Source organism: Taurulus bubalis (genome assembly GCF_910589615.1).
Source record: "Taurulus bubalis genome assembly, chromosome: 4".
NCBI lineage: Eukaryota > Metazoa > Chordata > Actinopteri > Perciformes > Cottidae > Taurulus > Taurulus bubalis.
Genome location: NC_136592.1, coordinates 12,425,256 through 12,451,974, shown reverse-complemented (window position 1 = coordinate 12,451,974; position 26,719 = coordinate 12,425,256). Strand labels below are relative to the sequence as shown.

At 41.8% G+C, this 26,719-nt stretch overlaps 3 protein-coding genes across 4 annotated transcripts in view; all 3 read left to right on the top strand.

Moving 5' to 3' along the window:
* Positions 1-4,194, top strand: part of fam189a1 (family with sequence similarity 189 member A1) — a gene marked incomplete at both ends in the record, with an annotated part of 81,872 nt that extends 77,678 nt beyond the window's left edge. The window contains 5 exons of the mRNA XM_079216723.1: positions 1,427-1,505; positions 1,598-2,368; positions 2,836-2,907; positions 3,439-3,761; positions 4,000-4,194. Coding sequence (XP_079072849.1) covers positions 1,427-1,505; positions 1,598-2,368; positions 2,836-2,907; positions 3,439-3,761; positions 4,000-4,194 — 1,440 coding nt within the window. The remainder of the gene's footprint in view (positions 1-1,426; positions 1,506-1,597; positions 2,369-2,835; positions 2,908-3,438; positions 3,762-3,999) is intronic.
* A 2,412-nt stretch (positions 4,195-6,606) lies between these two features.
* On the top strand, positions 6,607-16,187 carry golm2 (golgi membrane protein 2). 2 transcript variants are annotated; one of them, XM_079216422.1, is made up of 10 exons: positions 6,607-7,000; positions 9,692-9,746; positions 9,899-10,001; positions 10,333-10,423; positions 10,593-10,716; positions 10,925-11,008; positions 11,427-11,711; positions 12,015-12,152; positions 13,683-13,850; positions 15,058-16,187. In XM_079216422.1, exons 1-10 carry the CDS (start codon positions 6,674-6,676, stop codon positions 15,132-15,134), a joined length of 1,452 nt encoding a protein of 483 aa, XP_079072548.1. In that variant the 5' UTR covers positions 6,607-6,673; the 3' UTR covers positions 15,135-16,187. The 2 variants fall into 2 exon arrangements, with proteins under 2 accessions (XP_079072548.1, XP_079072549.1); XM_079216423.1 differs by lacking the exon at positions 13,683-13,850.
* A 4,126-nt stretch (positions 16,188-20,313) lies between these two features.
* On the top strand, positions 20,314-26,444 carry ctdspl2b (CTD (carboxy-terminal domain, RNA polymerase II, polypeptide A) small phosphatase like 2b). Its single transcript, XM_079216924.1, has 12 exons — positions 20,314-20,499; positions 21,267-21,405; positions 21,494-21,643; positions 22,559-22,807; positions 22,940-23,036; positions 23,391-23,502; positions 23,630-23,716; positions 23,964-24,026; positions 24,120-24,199; positions 24,434-24,560; positions 24,872-24,967; positions 25,654-26,444. The coding sequence occupies exons 1-12, from the start codon at positions 20,332-20,334 to the stop codon at positions 25,717-25,719; spliced, it is 1,434 nt and encodes a 477-aa protein (XP_079073050.1). The 5' UTR covers positions 20,314-20,331; the 3' UTR covers positions 25,720-26,444.
* Positions 26,445-26,719: the final 275 nt, after the last annotated feature.

The window sequence follows — 26,719 nt, the reverse complement described above, 5'->3', positions numbered from 1 at the left end:
TTCATCGTAATCATTTATGCCAACCTATCTACTAAATGTCGAGATATTAAAAACTTTGACCTGCTTGTGGTGGAATGTGTAAAGTCATCATAGTCATTTGGATTCATCCTCTGGGAACCATGAATGTCTGTAAAAAAATGTCATGGCAATCTATTTAGTATAAGTAGAGATATTTCCATCTAGACCAAAGTGATGGACCAAACGACAGGTTATCTAGAGCCAGCAATAAGCAGGGAATTTAACTATTATTTGAAAGTAAAAAGGGTGAGAGAGAGAGAGAAAGAGAGAGACAGAGAGAGAGAGTAAAACGTATTTCCAGTTTTTATTTGAGTTTTATTAAACAGATCTTGCATAAAAATGAAGTAATTTGGTTAAAGATTTACATCTTTAAAATGTTGATGAGATAGCCTTCAAAGCAAGGGTATTTCAAGGTTACGCACAAGTTACTTTAAATTCTGAAACGTGAATAATAATAATAACTTTATTTATACAGCCCCTTTAAAAGCCGAGTTTACAAAGTGCTTTGACAAACAAATCAGCAAAAGTAAGGCAATAATAACAAGAACAGAAAGCTCAATAGTGAGGCCCAACAAAGCAAAACAACTAACATAAGAGTTAAACCGTGATAAAACAGTACAATAGATGTAACGAAAAAAACTATTGATATGATAAAAAATGAACTAAGAAATAAAATAAAATGATAATAATAATATTTATAATAATAGTATATTATAGACCAGAGGTTTTAACATGAAAGTTATAGTTGACAAAACCAACCATCTTGCCGGCTGTAAATTGTTGGCATTTACTCTATTATCTGCATTTTGAGATGATGCCTTTCAACTTCATCTCAATGTGTATCTGCTGTTTAAGATCTACTGAGGCGGTCTCCCTTGACAGTCATGTTGAACTGCAGACTGAGGCTTCATTGTTCACAGCTAAAAATAACGCTCTAATGTGCAAGCAAATCCTTTTTTCTTCTATTATATTCGCAGCATAATTTAACCCTTTAGGCTTTCACTCCCTTATTTCCAATATATATGTTAAATCCATGTTCTCTTCACAGTGTCCTTCAAACAGGAATCAGCTGAAGATTTTCTCACCTGCAATAGATTAGCAGCAGTTGCTGTAAATAACTAATTGAAGTGGGCAGTGATCGATGGATTGTGTGCGAGAACAGTCAATGGGCAGAAGAATCTCAACTGATGATTTCAGGCGAAAGATCCAGCATAATGCGAAGTTATAAGAACATATATATGTTGTATCCTTACATGTAAAAACACATCTAATTATTGCACTATACGTGATACAGTAGTTTTCTTTAAGGAGATACTTTTCTGGTGGTGTGTTGTGGTCCTTTAGAGCCCTCTACAGACCAAACTTATGTGTTGATGGTTAGTCTCCACTAATAATGTCCACTTCACAGGTCATCACCAGCATGGAGCAGCAGGCCACTGAATCCAGTCTGTGTGAGAGAAACACAGCTGCAGGATTCAGCACTCAGGGTAAAGACAGTTAAGACTGCAGTTAACATTGCAGAGGATTGTCAAATGTCTGCTAGAAGTCATGCCGATGATGTTTTTCTTCCTTTTCTCAGCCTCGGTGGACAGTGCGTCACTGATGGTGTCAGAGGTGGCTGATCAGGACCAGACTTGCTCCTCAGAGGACTTGTGCTCTCTGGAGGTCCAGGGCTCTGACTCCTCTCCCTATGGCATGCTCCACCCTGCTCCCATCGATGGAAGCTGCAACAGCCTGGACCTTTGTACACGTCACCATCGTGGCCTGCCTAACACTGACGCTCGCCCAAGTGATACAGGTTACAGCGAGTCCTCACACACACAGGATTCTCTGGAGCGCTCCCCGGACTGGTCCTCAGAAAACTTCAGCAATCTGGAGCAGGAGGATTCCACGGACAACGCACATCCATGTGGGGAACTTAGGCCTGCAATGCACATATGTGACGAGCTTGCATCAGCCAAGCATCTACCGGAGGAGCCTTCTAAAGCATCAACACACTCCCTCATTAAGGCACGGATGATGAGCCGGAAGCTCACGCTCCCTGTTGCTATCCCCCCGCCACCTCAGCCGTGCTCCCCCACCTCCGTGGCCTCCTCTGGTGGAACATCCGGCATCAGTCCTATGGCTCCTTCTCCTTCCCCTTCCCCTCCTAGCAGGCCACGCGGCCCCAGGCTGTGTTTTAGTGTTTGGTCACCTTCCGCCACATCGCAACCCCCCTCTACCTCAGCCCAAAGTGGCTACTCGCCATCAGAGAGGCCTCGGGTGCTCCGAGCAGCCAGGAGATACCGCAAACTGGCACGCATCGTCCGTTCTACCAGTGACCCTATCTCCTGCACCTCTACGGCAGGAAGTGAGTGCAACATTGTTCCACAAGACTACAGTTTATACACTCCATCTATATATTACAAGAGCGATCAGCCTTTTAGAGCTTAAATGATTAGTCAACTAAGCCATTATTTCTGAATAATTTATTCATGTTTCAAAGTCCAAACAGTCTCAAGCGATAGCTTCTCGAATGTGAGCATGTACTGCTTTTTCTGTTTAATGTCACTGTAGTGATTATCTCTGGGTTTTTGGCTGTTGAGCCGACAAACATTTAAAGAAATCACATTGGACTCTGCGGGAGTGATATTTTATAGGCTCAACAACTAATTGATTAAACAAGAAAATATTCAGCAGATTCACTGAGATTTAGTCTAATCATTAGAGCCAGGCCCGCAGCCTTTCATTGTCAATAAGTAATGGTGGATTGGGAACCAGCAACAGCTCGTGCCTGCTTTGTTCTGTCCAAACTCAGTTTCTTGTCTCCCTCTACAGGAGAAAATTGTGGCTGCGCCTCTGCAAATACCCCTGCTGCTGAACATTCAACTCATACATCACCAGAGCAAGGTGAGTCATAGAAAAAAAAATGTAATAATTTATTTTCGAAAGAAGTGCTGAAATACAACAAACTATAGTAAGAAAACAGTTGGTCATCTGCAAACCTTATACTGATGGAAATACATGTCAGTTCATACAATAATTGATCGGGAATCATCTCATGAGGTCATAAACATAATCTATTCACATATATCCCTACAATTAGATCTGCATAACCAACTGGTAGCGTGGAGAGCTAATTTAACAAACTTTATTGAAGCAAATTTTATTTTTTGTCTCTATCCAGTGAAAACATTGGTTATGTTTCATTTTTAGATAAACTGAAGGATTAAATATTCCTGGAATAAACTTGAATATAACAGCATTGGTCCCATTAGATTATCTAAATAATGCCTAAATAATTTGTAACTGAGCTGATAATGAAAATGTGTTACATCAATGACTTAGAAAACCGTTTTGACTTTAGCCAAAGCACTAAATCCTCAGGTATAAGCCTTTTATTTTTCCATGTGATTTAACATGATTTTCTTCTCTGTTCAGAGCCGACAGACGTTACATCGGGAGTAGTCGGAGCTAAACCCAGTAACATAAGTGTCAGGAAGCAGCAAAAGGAGGGCAGGAAAGTTGACATCCACCTTAAATCCCGTGCTCTCCACACACACTCCTCCAACGAACGCCCACACTCCCTGGCTGACTTTAAGATGTACAAAGACACCAAAGTATTGGTGGCCAAGTTCCTGGAGCATTCAAGCTGCAGTCTACCTCCTGAAGTCCAGCAGGTTGTCAACAACATCAAGTGTGTCATCAAGTCGGATGAGAAACACATGGAGGAGGCCATTTTTAGTGCCAATGTCATAGATCAGGTAACTGATTAGACTGAATGTATAATATCCAATGCACACTTGCTGTTTGTAGCCCTGTTTCTGAAGACTATACGTAGATATCATGCAAGCAGCCCTGTGAGGCTCACTACACACCAGAAAACAGAAAACCGTGAGATAGATGAAAATGGATGGTTCATATCATCGTTATGTAAAAACAAACCAATCAAAAAGATAACAACTGGCAACGTGTGCCGCTCTTTTATGTTTTGTTGTACAGGTGATGACCCAGCGCATCATTGGCAGTCCCAGGAAGCGCGACCACGAGGACCTTCACCTTCAGAGCTGCGGTGCTTTGAGTTCCCCTTCCATGCGCCGTCCAAAACACCTCCCACAAACAACCAGCACCTCCACCAACCCACTGGACAGCCCCTCCTCTGAACAAAGCCTTGAGTGTAAAGAAACAATTCTCTGACCACTCTCCCAACAAGGACTCGAGTCAAAACTCTGAAGGCATTTCAGGATGTGGGTGTTGCAGCCCCCTCTTTGCTGTGCAGCAGATGTCTGTAGAGTAATGGATAACTCTTTCAGCATTGAAGGATCATTTATTCTCAAAGTGTGACTGCAGCACAGGCAAACTGAAATGGCCTCTTTCTGTATCTCCTAGTGCCCTGTGAGACCGTGCCAAGTCATCAGCAGAAATGGTAGCAAACTCAGACTGAGCCTGCCAGTGTCTGTAGTGGCTTGTTTCTCATCAGAAAAACAAAAGAATGTTTCTCCCTCAGGGGATCTTTTCTACTGAGTATCATCTCTTAAAAAAGAAACAAACAGCTGTTAAGTTTGGATTTGTGACTCAAAGACAAAGGAGATTGTGTCATCAGTATTCCTAAGAAATATGTTTGTATTAAACTGTGAACTGAACGGACTGGGGGTTACTGGCCATTGTTTGCAGACTTTGTGGAATTGTTACTGATAGGATGGTGAATATTTTGTGGTGTCGCTGGTTCAAGAACATCACAGATGTGGATTATTTAACTTACCTCATTGTGTTACAATTCTTATCAGTGTTACAATAAAGTATGAGTTTGTATCTCGTGGTTTGTGTTCTTACTATTTTTTTTGATCATGTAAGTCATCTGTATGGGTTAGCATTTTCACATGGAACTGGACTGGCCAAAATAATAGAAACACAGGAAAATACAATAGTCGCTCCATAAATATAGTTTTTTATTCAAGAGAGAGAGCGGTGTTGGCTGACGAGATGACAGCGTGTGGCTGATATTGTTTTCGCCCAGTGGGTCTGTATGTGTGCCTGTATATGTCTGTGGACATATGCTATTGCATTTGTCAATGCAATAGCAAGATGCAGTCATGAAACTTTACAGTTAGGTGAACAAAATGAAAACTGAGTTTAAAGATGGGAGTAATCGGAGCACGGGTGCAGAAAGTTGGAGTTGGGGAAGATGTGATCCCATCAAAGATGGTCTCCTACTATTATTTTTATATTTGATCAAATCAGAAGTAATCTTTAAGTAAATCACATAAGATTGTATGACGACAGTTAGGTTTAGATTGAGATCACAGGCCTCAAAAATGTCTTTTCCATTAAAAATGAAACAATTTTAACTTTAACATTTGATAACAAGAAACAAGTGTTTGAGTTTGCAGACTTCTTTTTCTCTGCCGCTGAAACGGGTACAACAAGTTAATGGGAAGTAAGGCTCCATATTTGAATGGGCTCAATATAATTATGTAAAATACATGTCGTAGCATGCATTCGTATGCGTTTGTTTTCTAGACTGACACACAATACTATCATAAACACCCTTCCCTTATGTCATTATAGCTGTCAAGTGTTATTTAAGACAGCCATGTGTTTCCGGTCTTTAGGCACGACTCGCGATGTCCAAGTCCTGTGGTTTCTCCTGACAAGTCTATGGTTTTCATACAGGATTATCACTTTCACTCACAGTGTGGGCGATAGTTTTCGTTCAATTTTTAAAACACACATAGTATAGACCTTAAGCCTACGACGTACAAACATGTGTGTACATAAGCCAACCCTATAAAAGTAATGCCATCAAGAAAAGAGTGCCACGCTGTTCTTTGTGTCGCTGGAGGCTCACGCTAGACCTTTATTTTGAAATGTGGGCACGAACGGAAGTTGCGCAGACGCATTGCAGCTAGCTTCACGCAGCTCATAAATCATGTCTGGTGGCAGCGAAAGGGAGAGATTGATACAAAGCCCGTGTCCGCAGTGATTGTTCGCGTTTTGGTTATTGATATTACAAGGTTTACGTTCGCCCTCCGCAACAGGAGACGATACTTCCCCGTCTGACAGCCGTTAGTTGCGTTGTCGCATCCACCGTTGCTGCTAGCTAGTGCGGAGCGGTTAGCTGAACGGCGCTCACGTCAACAAGAGCTAACAACGTGAGGTCGGGAGAGAAACCCATCAGTGGGCTTGTTTGACGGCGGCTCTGTGATTACAGGAGCTCCAGCCGTCTGCATATGCGGCCCCACCGGGCTTATCGGGGCCCCGAGCAAACAGGGAGGCGGAGGTTACACCGCTAGCTGTGAGCTCTGTGTTTGCGCTCCTCGTTGTCGCGTCGCTGTCCACGTCTCGTCTCTGCGTCTAACGTTACCAGCTGAGCTAGGCCACGTCCCCGCGGGCGGATTCCATCTCACCCACGGACATTGGACGAATTGCGGGGACGATGCCCGGTGTGCGGATGGAGGAAGGAGATTAAGGCTCAGTAGCGATGTGAAAAGTCATGGACGTGCATGACCGTCCGTCTGTGTAGTGTTTTGCTTCTTTTTTCCCCTTACTCCCGAGCGGTTGCCGCATACACACGGCATGTCACGTAGACGGATGTGTTTTACAGCGGGAGACTCCTCTCATCGGGCTCTGTAGGTTGCGGTCACAACCTGAAGTAACGTCACACTTTGCTTTTGAAATGGTCGGGTTCGGTGCGAACCGACGGGGAGGCCGCCTCCCGTCCTTCATCCTCATCTTCCTGATGTTGATCATCGCCATACTGTCTTTTAATTACTGGACGGTTACCAACAAGCACGGGCGCTTGCTGGATGAGCTGGCGGAGGTGCAGACGCAGGTGAAGCGCACGGACGCGGCGCGGAGCCGCCTGGAGAAGCGCAACTCGGAGCTGATGGTGCAGGTGGACACGCACAGGAAGCAGATCGACCAGAAGGATGGAGACTACAATGTGCTGGAGGGAAAGCTGCAGGCCCGGGAGGCTATCGTCAAAAAGTGCACTGATGAAAAGGTAGAGCAGCAATGTCTGATCCCAACCCCGGCTTCATTTCACTGTCCTGTTTTATTTTTTTTTACTGAGAGTTAAGAGGAGGAAGGATCAGAGGGGTACACGCTATAATACACGCAGAGACGGGTGGCTAAAGTTTCCACACACTGGGGAAAGCCCTCTGACTTGACCATCTTCAGGTGCAGATAGGAGTCAATAGTCAAGTACCACAGTGGGGGTTTTGACTCAATACATCTGCTTTAATTTTACTGTTTATGCTCTCTGACTATATTTAAGCAGGTGCGTTGTTCATTTCACTAAGCTAGTCAGGTAACTTCAGATGAGCCTTACTTAACTGAAATGCAAAGAGGAAATGGTCATATTTCCATCACCTCGCAATCACAATATCTACGTTATATTGCATGATGGAGGGAGATAATCTTTGTTTACTTTGAAGAGGCTCAGTGATGGAGTAGTCATTTGGTATCAAGAGGCAGATTCTATATCAACTTGTCCTTGGCTGTGAAACTCATTCATCCACCTGAGAACCTGTGTTCTGCTTCACCAACATGTTCAGCTCGTAGCTCTCGTGTTGTTGTTTCACTGTGCCGGTGCCTATGAGCCACTTATAATATATTTAAGTGTGGCACGTCTGTATGCTCCACAACGCTTTTCCCACCTCCTGTACTGCGCAGTAGCCCAGAGCCAGCAATTCACTGTGTTTTGTGTCCCAGCACCCTCTGAACATCAGTGTTTGTCCAGCTGCCCTGGGAGACAATTAGACAACAGATGGAGAGGGAGGTTTGCCTGTAATTTGCATTCAGTCTGACATACTTATTTCTCATGGACGGGCATATATTTGCTTAACTTAGCCTACGTGTGGTGTTGCGTCATCGTCTTACTTTTGGACCAGGGACATAATGCTGCTTATAATGGGCAACACATACATACATAGAGTGATATACTGTGCATGCTCAGAAACAAGGTCTGCCATTTAGGCAAGCCAGTGCTCTTTAAAAATAAAGACCCAGTAGTGAAATGATTATCTTGGATGGATAAATCCATTCCAAGTCACCGGTCAACCTAATAGGTATTAATGTTATTCTGAATCGACTCCTCCGCTTATCACTACACGCTGTGTTTGTCACCCAAATCCCATTTATTGTGGCCAAATCATAGCAAAACAATGGCCCTGTAGCAGTTAGCCTTCTGCTTAGTTGCCCGTTATGCTGGCTCTGTCGAATTGTCTACAAACTGACAAACTGCTTTACTGACGATTTAATGTTTTTATTCCAAATATGCATTCATCATTTGTGCCACTATGATCCTTTTTTGGCAGCTAAATTGTTTGACACTCCTACACTGTTTGTTTAAGAGATTTTAGAAAAATGTAGCCAAGATGTTCCGTGTTTTTTTTCTTGTTGTTGAGGCGAGTATAGAAAGTGACGTGTGGATTAAAGATAAGTCCAGCCTCCCTTGTTTCTTTATACTCGGTATCCTGCTCCCTGTTTGCGTGATCAAGATAAGGGAAGGTGTTACAGTTCTTCCACTCCTTTCTTTTGTCCACAGCCTAACCCTGTTCCAACAGCGTTATACATACACTGAGAGGCCTGCAATGCAGAAAACATGAACAGTTGAGTCTTGAATGGCTTCCACGCAGTACTGTATACACAGTTGTGTACACATTAGGAGTAAGAATGAATCATGCCAGACCAGCTTATAGTTCTTCATACATTCAACAGTCATTTTATCTATCCAGCCAATTCCAGCAGGCTGCACAGGGAAGCCATTAACCACATGTGAGGTAATGACCGGATGAGGCTTTAGTCTTCACAACACTTGACACTGATGCTGTATTTCCTGTCCACTCTTACCTCACTGTCTTCTGTCTCAGTCAGTTAAAACTCATTCAGGAACTCAATGGACTCCGAAGGTGACAAGCTTTTTGGAATTGGGGGGGTCTCTCTAAAGTGTAGTCTCTCTAACCCCTCCTGCGGCGCAATTGACTTCACCGCTGTTCATTAATATAAACATTCATTATTTTTGCGTCAGTCATTGTTTTGCCCAGATATGGTTAAATGCACCTTCTTTTCTATTTTCACCCTCACTCTGCCACAAATTGGGCCTATTTTGGGGTCCAAGTTTTCCTTCCCTCTGCCTCCCTTCTTAACTTGCTTGCTGGCTCCCTCCCTTCAGTTTCACGCCAGGACTGTTTATTACAGAGCTGTCTCTTCTATTGGATTGCATTACAGTATGCTAAGGTTTCCATTGTCCTGGTCTCTCAGTGTAAGTTAAGTGCCTGAGAAAAAGATCAAAAACCAGTTATGTTTGAGCTACCAACTTCTGTGCTGGTATTTACAAAGGCAGTTGTTATGAGATACTACAACACCCGTATACATCCTAAAACGTTGCTTGATCAGCATGAGATCAGCCACCATGAATTTAGATATCGCCATGTTGAAGTAACCGCTCATAATGTCACACTAGGTGCCATCTGTTTGTGCCGTGATGCCTTGTTATGCAGAAAAACAAGACAAACCCCTTGGTTTCCCTTGCATTAATGGTGCAACTGTCTTCCAATTAGAGAACCTGTTGCACTGTTTATTCATCTGAGGCTTGGCAGCGAAGCTGTTACTAAGGGTGTAAAGAGGAACATTTATGTTGCTGCCCTTCAGATGATGAAATTCTTAAACCGGTTTTCTCTCATTTTTACAGATGAAGGCACAGGGTGATGTCACTGCCCAAATGACAGAAATCCAGAGGCTGAAAGGTATGATTTTAGCCCTGTCTGCCCAGCAGAGGGCGATCTCCAACACAAAATTCCTCAATAGAGGATTCCTAATGATAGAAACTGATTACATTAGCAGACCAAAATTAAACCTCTAAAATATTTTGTACATGCGTTTGTGTTGCTGTTAACAGAGCAGCTGAAGGAGCTGAAGCAGGAGTTTATCAAACAGGAAGAGCAGGTTAGAGAAGTGAAGAAAAACAGCACTACCTTGGAAAGAAAACTGGAGTATGAGAGGTAGGTTAAATCTTTACAACTTGTCAGCCATTGGGTTTTACCCATGATGTCTAAAACATTTTTCAAAATGTGAATTTGTGCTTCTTAAAGAATCCATTATTATGACATTACATTTTTTGGGGGGGATATTCACAATAGATTTATGATTCTTGGGTCATTTATATCCTATTCACTTGTCTCTTCACATGGCTGATTTGATCTTTGATGTTTCACTTATATTGTGTGACATAAAGGTTTTAACTCAAAATGTATTTTGCACAACTAATTTTTTGTAAAATGGTAAAAGAAATCACAGAGTATGTGGATGAAACTTATTGGGTATATATGTTAGTTTACAGTGTGGACGTCAGATTGCACAACTGAAAGAAGAGTATGAAGAAACAAAAAAGACCCTGGAGGAAGAAGCATCCAAGCTAAAACAGGTTAGTATTGATAAAATCTTGACGAATGAGATTATGAGCATTTCTTCATTACTCTCTTGGTTGAACACAGATGTACTGCCAATAGCAGTACAACTAAACTTATTCCTCTCTATTCCTATGCTCCATTTTCCATATGCTCTATTTCTGTTTCATCTTTTTAAATCTTCAGAGTGTGCTGGATGGCCAAAAGGGTGCAGTGGTGGGTAGACAAGCAGAGGGCGCACCTGGGGTGGATTTGGTTGGAGAGCGCCATACAGTGGCCACTCACCGGCACGACAGTCCAGATTTAAAAGGTACAGTGGATGTGAACGCATCCCCCAAATCCTTTATATTGCTACTTACGTATGCGCTAAATGTAGTATGTGATTGCTCGAAGAATTTAATTGATATCATAATTACACTCTGTTAGTTTCCTGTGTTATTACTGCCTGTGTAACTATGCAACAGGGAACATGTCACCCCATCCACTACCTAAGTCCCATTCTTTCTGCTCTGTTACAGAAGAGATGGGTAAGCCTGGCAGTGATGCTGGCATGCCTGGTATTGAAGACAGTGAGGTGGGAAAAATTGACGATGTTCAATTCGGTAAGCAGCGTTCCAAGCTTTCAAGAGTAATTGTTAGGCTGGCAATCCCAGTGAAGTAGTGAGTGTAGAGAGTATATACATTTACCGTGACATTTTTAAAGCAGTGTGGGTCGGGCAAGGACCATTAAAAACAATAATAAATCTGTTCCCAATGCCACTGTGAAGATTGATTAGGTTTTACATTTGAGCTCATTTGCTGCCTCATAATTTAGAATCTGTGACTTGTTGAGGGGACTACAAACACACAAGCAAATAAATCCTTGAAGTTTACCTGTTTTTAAAAACTGTGAAATTGAAACCAAAGGTGGTTCCCCTCCAAATGTCTTCAGTATTTCTGTCCTTGTGGTGAGTACAACACAAACATTCAAGTTGTCTTACTTTCTGAGCTTTCTCACTTTGCCACTTAATTTATCCACAGCCTTGAAGAAACCAGCCATAACTCAGAAGCATGATGAAGCCCCTGATGTGGTTGTTGGAGCTGGTGCAGGCCCTGCCCCCGGAGTCGAGGCAGCTGATGGACCCGGGGGCCAGGGCCTGTCCCTGGACCAGCCCAGGCTCCAGCAGGACAGAGTGGAGGGCCGAGCGGCAGTGGTTGCACCACCAAGCATCATCAAACAGGCAGACAAACCCATAGTGTTCGAAGAAGACAACAAGGCAGGTATCAAGGCCGACGAACTGGGAGAACAGCAAAGACAACTTCAAGGTACAGAGTACACCACATTTTTATAATTGGTCTTTATTATAATAGCCCGTCATTTGAGCCTTTAGGCATGTGTTTATTTCACTGAATGTTTAGTCAGGGGAAGGCAGGAGCAGAGGACTATTATCTCGGGAAATTAGGTTTAGCACACTGTGCTTAATGAATAAGATGTTATAAAAATGAATCATTAATTTGCCCTTGATTGCGAAATGATCGTGTTGCAGCTAAGGAGATTTAGTCGACGTGAGAAGGTGGTTTGCAGTAGCTCATCCACACAACAGAACTTAATCTCTTTCTTATTGTCAGCTCCTGATAATGTCAAGGGTGACCGTGACCACTTGAAGGTGATTCCTCTGCCCCCCAACCCTGCCCAGGTGCCCAACCCCATCCAGCCTCACCGCGCCGAAGACCAAATTCAAGCAGAGCCAGTTCGCCACCGTCAAAGTGAGTTCCTCCTCAACACTTTGAAAAGAGGGAATACTGTAATTTGCAAGGGGGATTGTGGTTGGAGTTTTTTATTTTATTTATTTTTGTATTTATTGCTTTTGAAGGGGCGGGGAAAATATCATTGCACATGAAAATAGCAAATTCTTGTGAGCTCTGCCTTTTGTGCTTAGCTGCTCCCTCCCAGCTCTCTGTGATGTGTCAATGCAGAGACTGAAATACAATTTCTGGTCATGCCATCTGTGTGAATATTGCCCATTACTAACTGGTTACACCCCCACTCCCACATAACACATGTTTGTGAAAGTAAGTCATGTCTGAACATGGCAAGGAGCACTGTCAGGGAGGAGAGAGAGGGCTGAGTTGCAGAGGAGAGGAGACCAATGACACAGACCTGGCTCCCAGATGATCCTTTCCTGCTGCCTGGCTTCTGCTCTGCTCCCTTTTCTCCCGCCTTCTCTGTTTTCATATGTTCTATTTGTTTCATCGCCTTCACATGTCCGCCTCACACCCTGCAGCTCTGCTGCTTAAAACACGGACTGCATTCAGTTCACGTCTTCATTTTGTTATTTTTTCCGTATCTTCTGCCACAGATTTCATTATACTTGCATCCTATTATGGCAAATTAACACCCAACACCCACCAGATGCCTTGTTTTTGGCAGAGCTGGGTGCTCACTAGACACTTGCAGCTTAAAGACGCTGCCTGGTTTAGAAAATCTCGAGTCCCACCCAGTCCTTTCCTGATAAACGGCACCGTCTGAAATCAGATGGGAACATAAACAGCCTTAGAAGCCTATGTGATTGAGATTGTGCACTCATTATAGATCAGAGGCAAATTAGCTATTTCAGTAAAGGTTTATTTATACATTGTACATATTTTATGATCACTTTTTTTCTTATTGGCAATTTTAGAATTGGGATTATAGCAAATTAAAAATTGTGATCCTTTTCCAACAGTTAAAGATAAAGTGGCCATACCAAACATGAGATCTTAAACTGTATCGAATCAAGGTGTTGGTAATATTCTGTCCTCCACACATGTGTTAATGGAGTTCAATAACACACTTACTGTATCTGTAGCTTTAAAAAAAAAAAAAAGATTGCGTTGAATCAACTCCTCACAGACACAATACCAACAAAAACAAAACGTAAACTAGGATTTACAGCAGGGCTATTGTTTTTGATTGACTAGATTGTAAGGATGATTAAACCGGTAACTCAATTAGCGCTCTGTACTCTCCAGATGTTAAACAATCCCTCATTATAGATGGAACCCCATTTGTTTCCACTTAGCTCTCTGCTTTCAAGTCCGTGATTGATTCTCCTTCACTCTTCAGAAACACTTGTCTTCTAATTACAATCTGCTGCTGTGTATTCATTCACTTCATCCTCCTTCGTCATCCTCTTCATACGATCACTTATTTCTTCATGCATTCATTATGCAGTATTTCACCCGTTCCTCCCTGTCTTCCTACAACTGCCTCCGCTTCCCTCCCTTCCTGATGAGGCCCTTCTCTGCCTCCTGCAGGCCGGTTCTTTGATGAGAACGAGTCCCCAGTAGATCCGCAACACGGCTCTAAGCTAGCGGACTACAATGGGGATGATGGGAACGTGGGTGAGTATGAGGCCGACAAGCAGGCTGAGCTGGCCTACAATGAGGAAGAGGATGGTGATGGTGGGGAGGAAGACGTTCAAGGTGAGCCAGGCCGGGGGGCTGGACTGCCTGTCCAGATTTGTATCCACCATTCCTCCTTTGCTCCCTCCCTCCTTCCACCCACCCCTGTCCTGCTACCGCGCCCCTGCATTTATCTCGACAGTTAGAGAAGCTCACAGTACCCTGAGTTTGGTCCTTGAATCATAAACCAGAGATGATTAAGAACTATGACCAAAACACCCTCAAAGCAGGACTGCTTTGTATGCAGTTCAGGATGAGTAACTGAATTGTGTCAGGGAATTGTTTACTGTGTAAAAACTGTAACAATCTTAGCACCCTATTTTCCCATGTATAGGGAAAACTTAGGGTTCTGTGAGAGTAGTTGTCCATCTAGTATGTTCTCTCCTGACTGTGCTCCCTTTTAGCTATACCACCTGTCTGTGCCCACCAAACATCTGACCCACATCTAGACCAGTAGATGAATATAGCTCACTGTGTTTGTGAATGTGTCTGTGTTCTCCTTGAAGTGCATGTCGATGTTTTTTATTATTTCCTATTGTTTCCTTCCATACATTTTTCTGATTGCCTGTTAGATTCACATTTTTATATTTGAACGTAGTGTGAACAATACTTCATTTGGAAAATACTATTTTTGTTTCCGTTATATGGCTGTGATTTGTCATTTGTATCTGTGTTAAACTGTTCAGTTTGTATACAGTCAGATTTCAATAAAAATCTAGGATGTTCTTGTTATTTGAATGACCGACAAGGAAGCTAATAATATGCTTGATAAATGCCGGAAGCATTCCTCCCAAAATTATATGTATCCTCCTAATACATTTATTCTAGATAAATACATTGTTACGAAATCGGGGGGACTTTGTACATAAAGCGCTGTGAGTCCTACATTGTTCTCTCAAGATGGACCTGACCATCTTCAAACACCATTCAGCACCGAAACCTGAAGTCAATGTTTCATTTCAAATTTGTGTGTATTTATTTTTTTACATACTTCAGTATGTAATAAAAACAAAAACATAAATCCTGATATTTCCTGACTGCCCTGCCAGCTTTTATGAATGCACTGTAACAGTTTGGAATCAAGCTTTTGATGTGATTGGACTGGTAGGGAGGACCTATAACTTTTGTACACAAATATAAGTGTTCTTATCTGAAAATGGAGCGTGGTTAGCACTTAATTAAGTCTATTATTAAATGTCTAATGGTTGTGTTGCTTTCTTTTTTCCAGACGATGATGATCGAGACATGCAGGGAGACCGAGCTGTGGATTATGGGAAGCGACATCAAGCCATTGACATTCTTTGAATGGGAACGTGTACAGCCGTAATCATCAATATTGAGACCTTCCTCTACAGCCAAGGTCTTTTCTTGGGAAAATAGTTTGAACATCAATTTGTTTCAGAAGTTATAGGGTTCATCCTCAATGTCATGGACTATTTTGAAAAACAGACATTGTTACTAATGAATTAGAATAATGTACCATAATACAAAGGAAACAAATCATGGCATTGTCCTGAGCTGCTGTTGATTTTCTGATGGTTCTAAGTTATGGCAGTAGGTATGATATAATGTACACTGACTGTTGAGTTTTGTTATTTGATAACTGCCTCGGTCTATAACGGAGTGATCTGAAGAGCCCCGGTCATTCGCAGCTGAACTTCAAAGTCAAACTGTGGTTGTTTAGTTTTTTTGCTACTTTTCCTCCCAGGTTGCTGTTGCTTGAAATAAACAAACTCTTCGCCTGAGATGTTTATCAAAGAGACTAATCCAGCATTCTGCCTTTCTAACATAATTTTGGGACTTTTAACGTGGAAGGCCATTTTTTGTTTACTTGAGTGGTAATGCATTGCAAATGCCAAGGACTTTGCTTCTGGCCTATTAAATCAATTTATTTTCTTTATGACAGACACTTGAAAGTGCTTGTCGTTCTGTTTTTTTCTATGATGCCATTGCATGCATTTGAAACTTTTTAGTAATCAACTGAGCAAAATACTGATGCTTAAGCAATACTTAGAGCAATGTTAGTATCCTCCAGTGTGCAAAGACTAACCAAGCACATATAGAACTGACATACTGTACACATGCTTCCAGTACTGAGGTCTCCCCTTGCATAATGTTGATGAACCGTTACCATTTGTACCGAGGAAACTCAATTCCTCACCTTTTATTTAGGAAAATCTGTGAACATGGAATCAGTTATGTTTGTGCAGCCAGGAAAATTGGTTTCTCATGGAAAGGCACATTGAATGTAATTTTATTTTATTAAAGGTGATGCTTCATGTCATTTGTCAATTGTGATAGTACTTAAGGGTCAATGTAGTTGTCACTTAGATGATACAGCTTTTAATGTTGGTGAGCGGCTATCTAATGGCAAAGTTGACAAGGTGTCTAGCAGCTGAATGCCTTTAGTTCATAATTACAGTGTCCTGTGCTTCTCTTTACGGTGATTATAAAACATGCGGAGACTATTCAGTCAGAACTGCATAAATATATTGTTGACCTTTTGAACATTCAGTCCTCTGTCTTAATCAAAGCCATGAGAGGAAGGTGGTCCTCGCTGCAGCCCGACTGGTGTTTTTCAGAGGTAAGGGGGTGTGTCTGTGTCCCATACGGGTATCTGCCTTCAAGAGCCTGAGCAGAGGCGGGAAATGGCGCCTGGCAACACAACGATGTGTCGTTTCGGAGACGGCCCTTGAGTAGCTGTACAGAAAAAGTCGGATCAGAGCACGAAAACAAGTACTGCCACTCAGATGTGATGGTTATTCGATATTAAGTCGCTATCGCCAGACACTGCGGATCGCTGTAAAGTAAGTCGGTTACGTTCACCAACCTTGTTCGATTATTTGTGTCCTTTGATTTGCGGTTTCTGTCAAATTGGCTCACGACAGGATACATATTTGAATTCTCCGTCTGTTTGCCCGTAGCAGTATTTCAACAAGGCTAAGTCGGTTTGACGCTAAGCTAGTGGTGCTAAGCTAAGTTACCGTACATGGCTACGTGAAGCTAAAATGCGGCCTCCCGCGGACCTGGCTAATTCCTGGTCAACTCGACATGGTTCATTCTGACTCAATCCATTGTAACGATTCTGTTCAATAAATACTCTCAGAAGTATTAATCATTAAGTGTACATGTTTATGTCATGTTAAAACCGGAACCATTGACTGAATGTTAACGACCGCCAGGGTTAGTTATCTTACATTAAGGCTAATGTCGTTGACATTCCTTAACTTAACATTAGCTAAAGGTCGGTTTAACGCTACTTCAGCAAACACGAGTCAACACCAACTTCTCCATTTTAATATCCTCCTAATGGGCGATGAGCTAGACTCGTCCGTGTGACGTTATCACGACAAGTAGTGATATATGAACTAAGTCTCATCAACTGAGTTGTTTCCGTTCGGTCACGTTAGCATGCTAGCGTCACGTTAGCTGTTTTGATTAACGATGTCCGACCAGTTTCACTCCCAAATAACTCTTTTAACCTTGCATGTGATCTGAAGGGGTCCGGGCTGCCCGCTCGGCAGACGTAGCGACACCCAGTCGCCCCGCACCGTGGGTCATCGTTTGACGGTCTTTAGTTCCGTTTGATGCCGCTAACGCCTATTTGTGCTCGCCTGGTTGAAATGCTAACGTTGCCGAGTTGCATGTGCAATGTACGGGTGGTGTTGACATTAACTGTAGGCGCCACACGTAAAGTCTAACTATGTTAAAATACATTGTACGCCTACGAATGTATGTTACACATCGTCATAACTCCCGAAACGTGACACACAACCTCCTCCGAGACCAATACGGCTAGTTAACGTTAGCTGAACCGAGCTAGCTCCTATAGTAGCTGCGAAGCTGATTGTGTTGTACATCTTTTTTTAACAGACGTTGACTTGGTCAAACTGAGGCCAGTGGACTAAATGTGTCACCAGTGTATTGTTTTATTCCAACATATGTTTAAGCCCGTGAGCGTAGGAAGCGGTGTGCCCAGAGGAAACTGGTTGTCGAACAAGCGAGGCCCCTCTTGTCTCCGATGAGTTTGCTAGCTCATACAGTCTCGGTGGCATGCATGTTCTTATTTCCCGCTCACTTGCTCCTACCTAGTGGACGAGCTCCTCGAGAGGTGGATGTTGAGCAGCCACGGCGTTGTTGCCATGCAAGCTGTGGCGAGCTTTATCGAAGCAGTAAATATAACTGGCACTTCATTTTTATTTTGATACAGAAAAAAAACAGGAAAACATTGTGTGCTGTACATATAAACATTGGCAATGTAGACAAGCAAGAAAGGAGACAAAAAATACTGAGACTAACTCAAGTGCAAATAATACACATAATGTTGTAGTATTCTCAGAAACGTATATATCATTACATGGGGCAATCTCAAACTGTAAAGAATCAACGAGGCCGCCTATTTCCATAAATCTGTCAGTGTTCACTCAGGAGATTTCAGAGAACTATTAAGAGTCCAAATATTTAGAGTTTAACTGATGACACTGCAGTCCCAAAATGTATGTAATGTAAGGAAATTGTGGACAGAGAGAAAAGACGCGTTTGTTTGCCAAATGCATAAAACAAATTACATCAGCAAAGATGCCACACTGATTTAAGACAACCTGTGTTTTTTTTTTTTTGCTGCTCAACGAAACATAATGCAGCAACTTGAGATATCGGTGTAGTTGAATAAGCAGCACTAGCCCATTCAACACAAACAAACATCAACACAATTCCAATTACTTTTATTCCTGTGTTTAGCAAATCACAGTTCTGTCACCAAAAAACATGAGCATCACTGTATCACACGATATAAGGGGAGCATGACGAGATTTAGGCCAGTAGACAAAGTAGTTTATCAAGTTTATTTTTTAACCTATTATGGATTGGACAAATAAGTCAAACCTAACTGTCTGTCTAGTCTGTAAAATAGTACTTTGAGTAGAACTGAACTGCAGTGATACGATCTTGCCAGAGATTCTGTATACAGAGACACGATTAATTAATTTATGATAGACGGTGTCAGTGCTGCAATGTGTCTATATCAAAGTTATCAAAGTGTTTTGGTTGTTTCAGGGTTGCATTATTTTTTTTATCACAAAGGTATCAGGAGAGCTCCTCTTTTTCAGTGGCCAAATAGAAGTTGTAAAGCCATTTTGTTAACAAGGTTGTGTTGGGCAGTGAACATAAAAAAGGCTTCTGGTTAGCCAATTCCAAATAACATGTGGATGGCTTTTGGGAATGTTAATAATTGGCAAACATTTTACAATTGGCCATTTTAGTTCCAAAAGTAATAATAGCCCTGCATTGTACTCCCACATTTGTAAGGCTGATCTCTTAGAAACACACAGAAACCAAGCAATTTTCAGATGGGTTAAAGCTCAGGGGTACACTCTGACTTAATCAGCATTTAATGATCAAATGTACACGTGTGTTTTTGTATATTCTAAAACTATTTTAGAGAATCATGAATATTTATTGAATTATAATTTTCAACTTGATGTATTATAAAAATATCTTCTCGATGGATCTTCTACTGTAGCCGACATTTTTTAAATCGCACCCTGTAATCAGAAAAAGGTTAAATCGGAGGGCTATGTTGAACGCTAAAATAACAGGGAGTATATTCTTCTTAAACTAGTTCATTGATTTTAATGTCAGCAATATTTCTGGCTTGTCCTTTTTTTTTTTTTTTTTTTTCTCTTCTTCTTCCTGTCTGCCCGTTACTTTAATGTTACCATGTACTCTGAAACTGTTAAAGCGCCTGTTGGCATTTTTGTGCGCGCCTAAAGCAACAGCACGTACACCCCTGTGTAAATGTAAAACAGATGTAGTGAGGAACATTTACAGTATGTGAGATTTACAGTATGTCGAGTTGGTGCTATTGTGTGCTTTGGGTACTTGACAGGTTGTGGATATGTCAAGACACATTTTCAGCCAGCTGCTGTTACGTAATGGAAAGAGCTGGCATGCTTGACTAACAGACAATTCATCCTCACTGAATAGTTTTGAAAGTTTCCCTCTGCGTACTCTGAGCAATTGCATCCTTCAGCTTTAGAAAGAAAGGAATTTTCAGTTGGATTTTTAAATGTAACCAATCTGAGCTGAAACCAGATCTGATTGGATACATTTTAAAATCATTGTACAGGTTTACAGTCATTCAATCACTGTATTTTGTTGTCTCAATGTTGATCTTATATGTACATAGCTAATCATAATGTGTTTATAGTAAAATCCTGGGCAACATTCATTTTTTACTGTACAAATGAAGTAAAGCCAGCTGTGATGCAAGTGAAATGGGATCTTGAATGCATCCAGATGTTAGCAGAAAATGCACTAGTATGTCCCACTACAGATAGATCCACCCCACAGACTCATTGTTAACTATTCAGACTGTTTAAATAAGACCTGTTTGTCCACCATAACTGCACAGTCATATTTATTTCCTCTATATGCCATCTTTCCATGTGTTTGATCTTTTTATTTATTTTGATAAACAGCCTTACATGTGACCGCTAAAACAATGAGGCTGAGAATGCGTAAGGCGTCTCAGCAGCCGCCCCCCAGTCTGGCAAGCCGCCCATCTCGTACCAAGCGGAAGCATTCAGAAGTAGAAGAAGATACGCCTACTAGTGGAGGGAGGGGCTTGTTCTCCACCATCAAGAAGTTCATCAGAGGAAATGCTGTTAAGGTAACTACTTTATTGATCACATCAAATTATCCTCTTTTTTTTATAGCCTTCAATGATATGAGTGTGGTGCTCCTTGGACCATTGTAGTATTGTGCTTTAATAGTGCTATCTAAGCTTTTTGGTACTAGGTAGCTGAGTTAAATACAGTGTTTCTTGGTGTAGAGTGGCATGTTTCCTAAGAAGTGTCTGGAGGAATGCAGCAGCTTGTCTGACAACTTGGACAAGCTTCTGCCTCACAGAGTTGGTGTGCAGGAACAGGAAGCAGTAACAAGTGGAGAAGTCAACTCTGTAAAAAAAATATATATTTATATATGTCTGTATGGGTTTTTTATGTCTTTAAATATTATTGGCAGTTAATTGTTTTTTGTGTGGGACATTTGTATTATTTATATCTCATCGACTCTATACAGTATAAGACAACTGTGATCTGGAAGGTTAATTCTACATCACACCATACAAGATGGGTATAATAAGAGACATAAACAGAAAAAGGCACCACTCATGTTTTGAAAAGGTCTGGACATATTTATTTTTTTGCACTTGATGGAACATGCTACTCATAAAGCTGCATCTGCCAATGGGGTCTGCATCATTTCATATTCATTGACCAAAGAGGCCGTTTCTCATTGTGTGATCTAGGACCACCATTATTTTGGATTTACAACCAAAGTTATCACCACGCTTCACTACATTAATTCACTACGACAGCCCTTACTGTTTTTTATTTAATTCAAACTATTCACTGCATGATTTCTTGTCTCCTTAAGGTGCAGCAGGAGAGCCCAGCCAAGAAGACGCGCCTCCACTGTGCTGTGGACAATAACCTGATCACCTCTACAGCCCCAAACACCAACACCCCCCGCAAGACTATCGGCAGGGTTGGCCGGAGAGGCTCCCTGAATGGACGTGCGTGTCTAACAAACACTAAGCACTGGTCTTTATTTTCCACTTGTCTGTCAATTCTCTTAAACCTCACGTCGCTTCTCACCTGCAGAAGCAAACAATCATGACAGAAGTAAGGAGCAGCCCAATGGCAGTGTGGAGGAGACAACAGCCGTTGAGTTGCCCACAAGCCCTCCCAGAAGCACCCTTCTTGGGACCATCTTTTCCCCCGTTTTCAACTTTTTCTCCCCAGCTAAAAATGGTATGCAGACCTGAGGTAGCCTGTTTGATTCATTGCAAGCATCATGCTCACACCTATAGTTTGTATGTACTTTTATCAGTGTTGAATTACAGTGCCAGGACCAATTCCAGCACCCTGGTGCGGGTATACCCTGGGGTCAAGTGATATCGATTGATATAATTGGATGATTGAAGTCTATCAGTAACAAGGAAGAAACGAGACGTATTGGCAATTTTATAATGTATTCATTGAATAAACGGTCATGAGCCTCAATAGCGTGTGGAAGAACCATCCACAGCCACAACAGCCTGGCTCCTCCTCCTCATGATGACATTCCACTACTCAAGCAGGATTTGTCTCAAGTCAGCCAACATGGTTGTGTTGGTCATTCTAGCACCTCCAAGCTGATCAACAAGTGTTCACTGGGTTGAGGTCAGGACTGCTGGAGGCCATCCCAGTTTCTCTACTCTCAGATTCCGCAGGTAGTTTCTGATGAACCTGCTCTGTGGGGGCGAGCACTGACATCTTGGAGGATGGAGTTCAGTCTCAGACTGTGGAGCAATGGGATTACTGCTGGTTGCAGAATGAAGTACCTTTGGGGTACCGGAAGCTCAAAACAAGAGTCAATAGGAACAGCAGAAAAAGTTGTTTGGCATTGGCAGATAAGATTTGGCACATTTTTCATGAGTGCAACCCACATACTCGGCTGTGCTGCTCATTCCACAGATGCATGTTCCTTACATATGGGGCACCGTTTGAAAGGGAAATAAACAGACTTTCCAACGGTACAACATTTAATGACAAAAAGCATTGTTAGATTAGAGGCATAATCTACAAAGCACAAATTTCCCAACTTTTTGTTTGATGTTTAGTTTGTATCAGTTATGTCGTAGTAGTATACAGCTAAAATGTGTGTGTGTGTGTGTGTGTGTTCAGCCTCTACTGGCTCAGACTCTCCAGACCAGGCCTTGGAAGCTGAAGAGATCGTCAAGCAGCTGGACATGGAGCAAGTTGTGGAGACGCCCATCAGCACAGCCACATCCACACAGGAACTGTGTGCCACCACTAACTTCTACTCGAGTGTATCACAGCTGCCACCTATGCGACCTCCTCACATCCCCGAGGTTTCTCCCACAGCGAGGGAGGGAGAGCTCTGTGCTGATGCTGACCTTCCGCCCCTCACAGGTAGATATCGCAGCTATTAACATGTGGTTTTGAAACTGTTTTAATTAACTTTGAGGGAATAATATTTTGCTATTTTGTGTTGCCGTTGCTCAGGTTGTCCTTTTTAACATTTTGTTCCTCTTTTTTTCCAAGCTCCAGGCTCCAGTCCAGATATGGCATATGTGGACTGTCCGCCTGCTACAGTGCAAACGGAGGCAACTTATGAGGAAGACTGGGAAGTCTTTGACCCGTGAGTAAAACACTGCAATCATTAAATGTGTAGTCCTATAGCCAGACTACATCGGACATAATTTACAACGAGACCAGGAAGCTGATATTTTAAAAGCAAGGGCCATTGGATTCATTTAACCAAGCATTAGGGATAAGCAAGGGGTGTGACAAATGTTACTTAAATGGGAGCATTGTTTGTAGCGTAGTGACAGTTGATTCAACCAGGTCAAAACTGAAGGCAAATGATATCCAGACCACCTCTAACCTACAACAATACAATAAAGCCATCAGCAGAACTGGCAAAGTAGTCCGCTTTGGTTTGAATATTGTGGTTTAAATTGATGTTTAGTATGTGTGATGTTTGGATTTGTAGATACTTTTTCATCAAGCACGTCCCTCCACTGACAGAAGAGCAGCTCACTCGTAAGCCGGCTTTGCCTCTGAAAACACGCAGCACGCCTGAATTCTCGCTGGTGCTTGACCTGGTCAGTAATGGCATACAAGTTATTTCTTTGTTCGTTCATTAAAAAAATGTTTTTGAAGCTCTGTCGAAAATTTAAAGTGGTCATACGATTGAGAAGTGTTTCCTAGTAATTTCTCTGTGTTCATTAGGATGAAACATTGGTTCACTGCAGTTTAAATGAGCTGGAGGACGCAGCACTTACCTTTCCTGTCCTCTTTCAAGATGTCATTTACCAGGCAAGTACCGTCTTAAAGGAATGTTCCACTGCTTTATTTCATGATGCCACTAGAGGGGGATAAAGTATCATTTGTAAAAAACCTTGCTTTATTAAAGAAGGTGTACTTGCAAAGACAGACAAGCTTGTTACACAGTGAGATAACTGTCCAATTCAATGAACACTATTTTGATCAAACGAATGTGGACCTGCAGTAAACATTGTGTTGACCATAAATGTTTGCTTCCCTCGGGTGTGTTATCGTGCAGGTGTATGTGCGCTTGAGGCCGTTCTTTAGAGAGTTTCTGGAGCGTATGTCTCAAATCTATGAGGTAAATATAAAGTGACTACTGCCGATAATACATCCTTTCAACGCATAGGCTTTGAAACAAAAATGACTTTTTTTAATTTTCCCACTTTCCTAGATCATCCTTTTTACCGCTTCTAAAAAAGTGTATGCAGACAAACTCCTTAACATCTTGGATCCTAAAAAGCAGCTAGTGAGGTACGATGTGTTTTGTATTTGTCTGTTTTATAATTGCATAACAAACTCCAAAGCTGATGTGAGCTTGACTGAAACGAGCTCAAAAAGCTATATGCAATGCAGCACCGTTGGCATGTGCTGCTGTTGAGGTGTCGGTGTTGTGGTTTTTCTGAATTATTGATTGTGCTGATCTTGTCACTGATTGAATTTTTTTTTCTCCTCCCTCTTTCCTTTCATTCCCCACTGTAACTGTAGACACAGGTTGTTTCGTGAGCATTGTGTCTGTGTCCAGGGAAACTACATCAAGGACCTCAACATCTTGGGCAGAGACCTGTCAAAGACGATCATCATTGACAATTCACCGCAAGCCTTTGCATATCAGGTGAACACCGCAACAAAATATTATGGGTTTCGTGTTTTCTGGTTCAAGCATCGGTACATGTCATTGCAGTCAACCAAAGAAATTGAGAGGAAAATAAATTGAATTTGAACACTTACAACAATATGTCTTTTCTCACACATCCAAAGCTGATTGTGACTTAATTAGCCGTTTGATTCCACTTTTTCCTCATATGTTCTTGACATCGGCTCTGATAATTACCGCCAGGCAAACAAAATGCGTGAAAAACACTAAAGACATTGACAAAGACATTACTCATTTGATTAATATTGGCATGTTTTTGATCCCAACAGTTGTCCAATGGGATTCCCATAGAGAGCTGGTTCATGGATAAGAATGACAATGAGCTGCTGAAGCTGGTGCCCTTCCTGGAGAAGTTGGTTGAGATGGTGAGATGTCTTAATGTTCAATCATAACTGTCGGACATATTATAACAGCTACATCAACGTAGGGATGGGTATCGAAACCCCATGGGGTATACAGTGCTAAATTATTGAAGACCGGATTATTGATTAACTAAAACATTATCTGTTCTTTTTCTTTACATGTTCTGCTCTGTCCACACACTCTCATCCACCACCGATGGCTAAAACACAAGCTGTCTGTATGTAGTCTAACTGCTCATCTTTGTTTCCATGCATCTTAAAATTCTTGTAAATCTTTCCTCTGGCTGAGAGAAAAGCAGCTCCTCCTCCCTCTACCAGTGTCACCTGCAGGCAGAGTCACACCAGATGTGGGAGAACAGAGGAATGACTGATACTGACTGATGTCTGTGTTCTTCCTCCTTTTATAAATTTCACTTCAGAATATTATACTTTGCTACTGTAAATAGTCCTGTTGCTACTCTAGAAACATTTACTTATTTTTAGGGGAAAAAATCATTCTAATCCTGTTCTAGGAATAAAAAAGAACTGATAAGAGTATCAATAAAGAGCCGTACCAGTTATGAGTATCGATAGGCGTAGTATCGATACAGTTCTACCAATACCCATCCCTACACCAGAGTAATATTTTACTATTTCATTGAATCTAACTTGTTCTTTCATCTCCCCCCGCTGCCCGCTGATCTCATCAGAATGAGGATGTGAGGCCGCATGTTCGGGAGAGGTTCAGGCTTCACGACTTGTTGCCCCCTGATTGAACTTGACTCAATCTCTCGGAACGGGACAACATGAAAAGACTGAGGACAACATGCGTGTAAAAAGCCCCTCTTTGGATTACAAACTACAACATTGCCATTACCGTTAAAATGTTAGCCTTTTTTTTTTTTATGTTCAGATGAAATTACATGTGCTATGAACAAGCTCCAGGTAAACTCCTTTCTTTTTTTGATGGACTCTCCAGCTGTGGAGCCGGATGTCTCCTCCACATTACACTCTGAAGTCTTGGTGCTGGTTTAGTGGATATGAAAATATAACCTGATCAAGAGGAACTCTACCCCGACTGAATCCCTGAACCCAAAACAACCCCTGGTGCTCACGCTGTTGAGGCTGACAAATAACCACACCCTGTGGCTACAGAACATTTTCAGCAGGAATCACTGGCCTGTAAATCAATCTGTGCATGTGTGTATGTTGACGCCTACCCATGCACACACACACACACGCACTGATTTGGTGTTTGACAAACCTACAATCTGTAGCCTTTAAAATCATATGCATTCCTCCGTAGCCGAGTCAAGTTTCTATTGTTGGTTGCAGTTTTTTTTCCTTCTGGTAAAACTGGTGTTTCATTGTTTAAAAAAAAAAGATGGCTTTTTAAAATCTTTTACTTCTGTTTGTAAGATACAATGTTTTAAAAGGATTCTTTTAAGTTTTATTGTAAGCCTTTTTCCTACTAGGAGAAGATGGGTGCATATTAATGACAGTCCTCTGCATAGTCAAACACAATGTAATTGTACCAAGACTTAAAGTATAGTTTGTTTTCATTCTAACAAATGGAGGTTTACGTTGACGTGTTGGCATCACTTTGAACACAACATGGCTCCTTATTTAAATGTTAGGATTAAGACTCTCCTTACCTGTAAATCTGACATATTGTAAAGGTTTGAGGGCATTCGTTTTCAAAGTTACGCGTCAACCTTGACCTGTCTTTAACCATAGTATTTGATTTGTCTATAATCAGTATTGTCTTTAACCCCT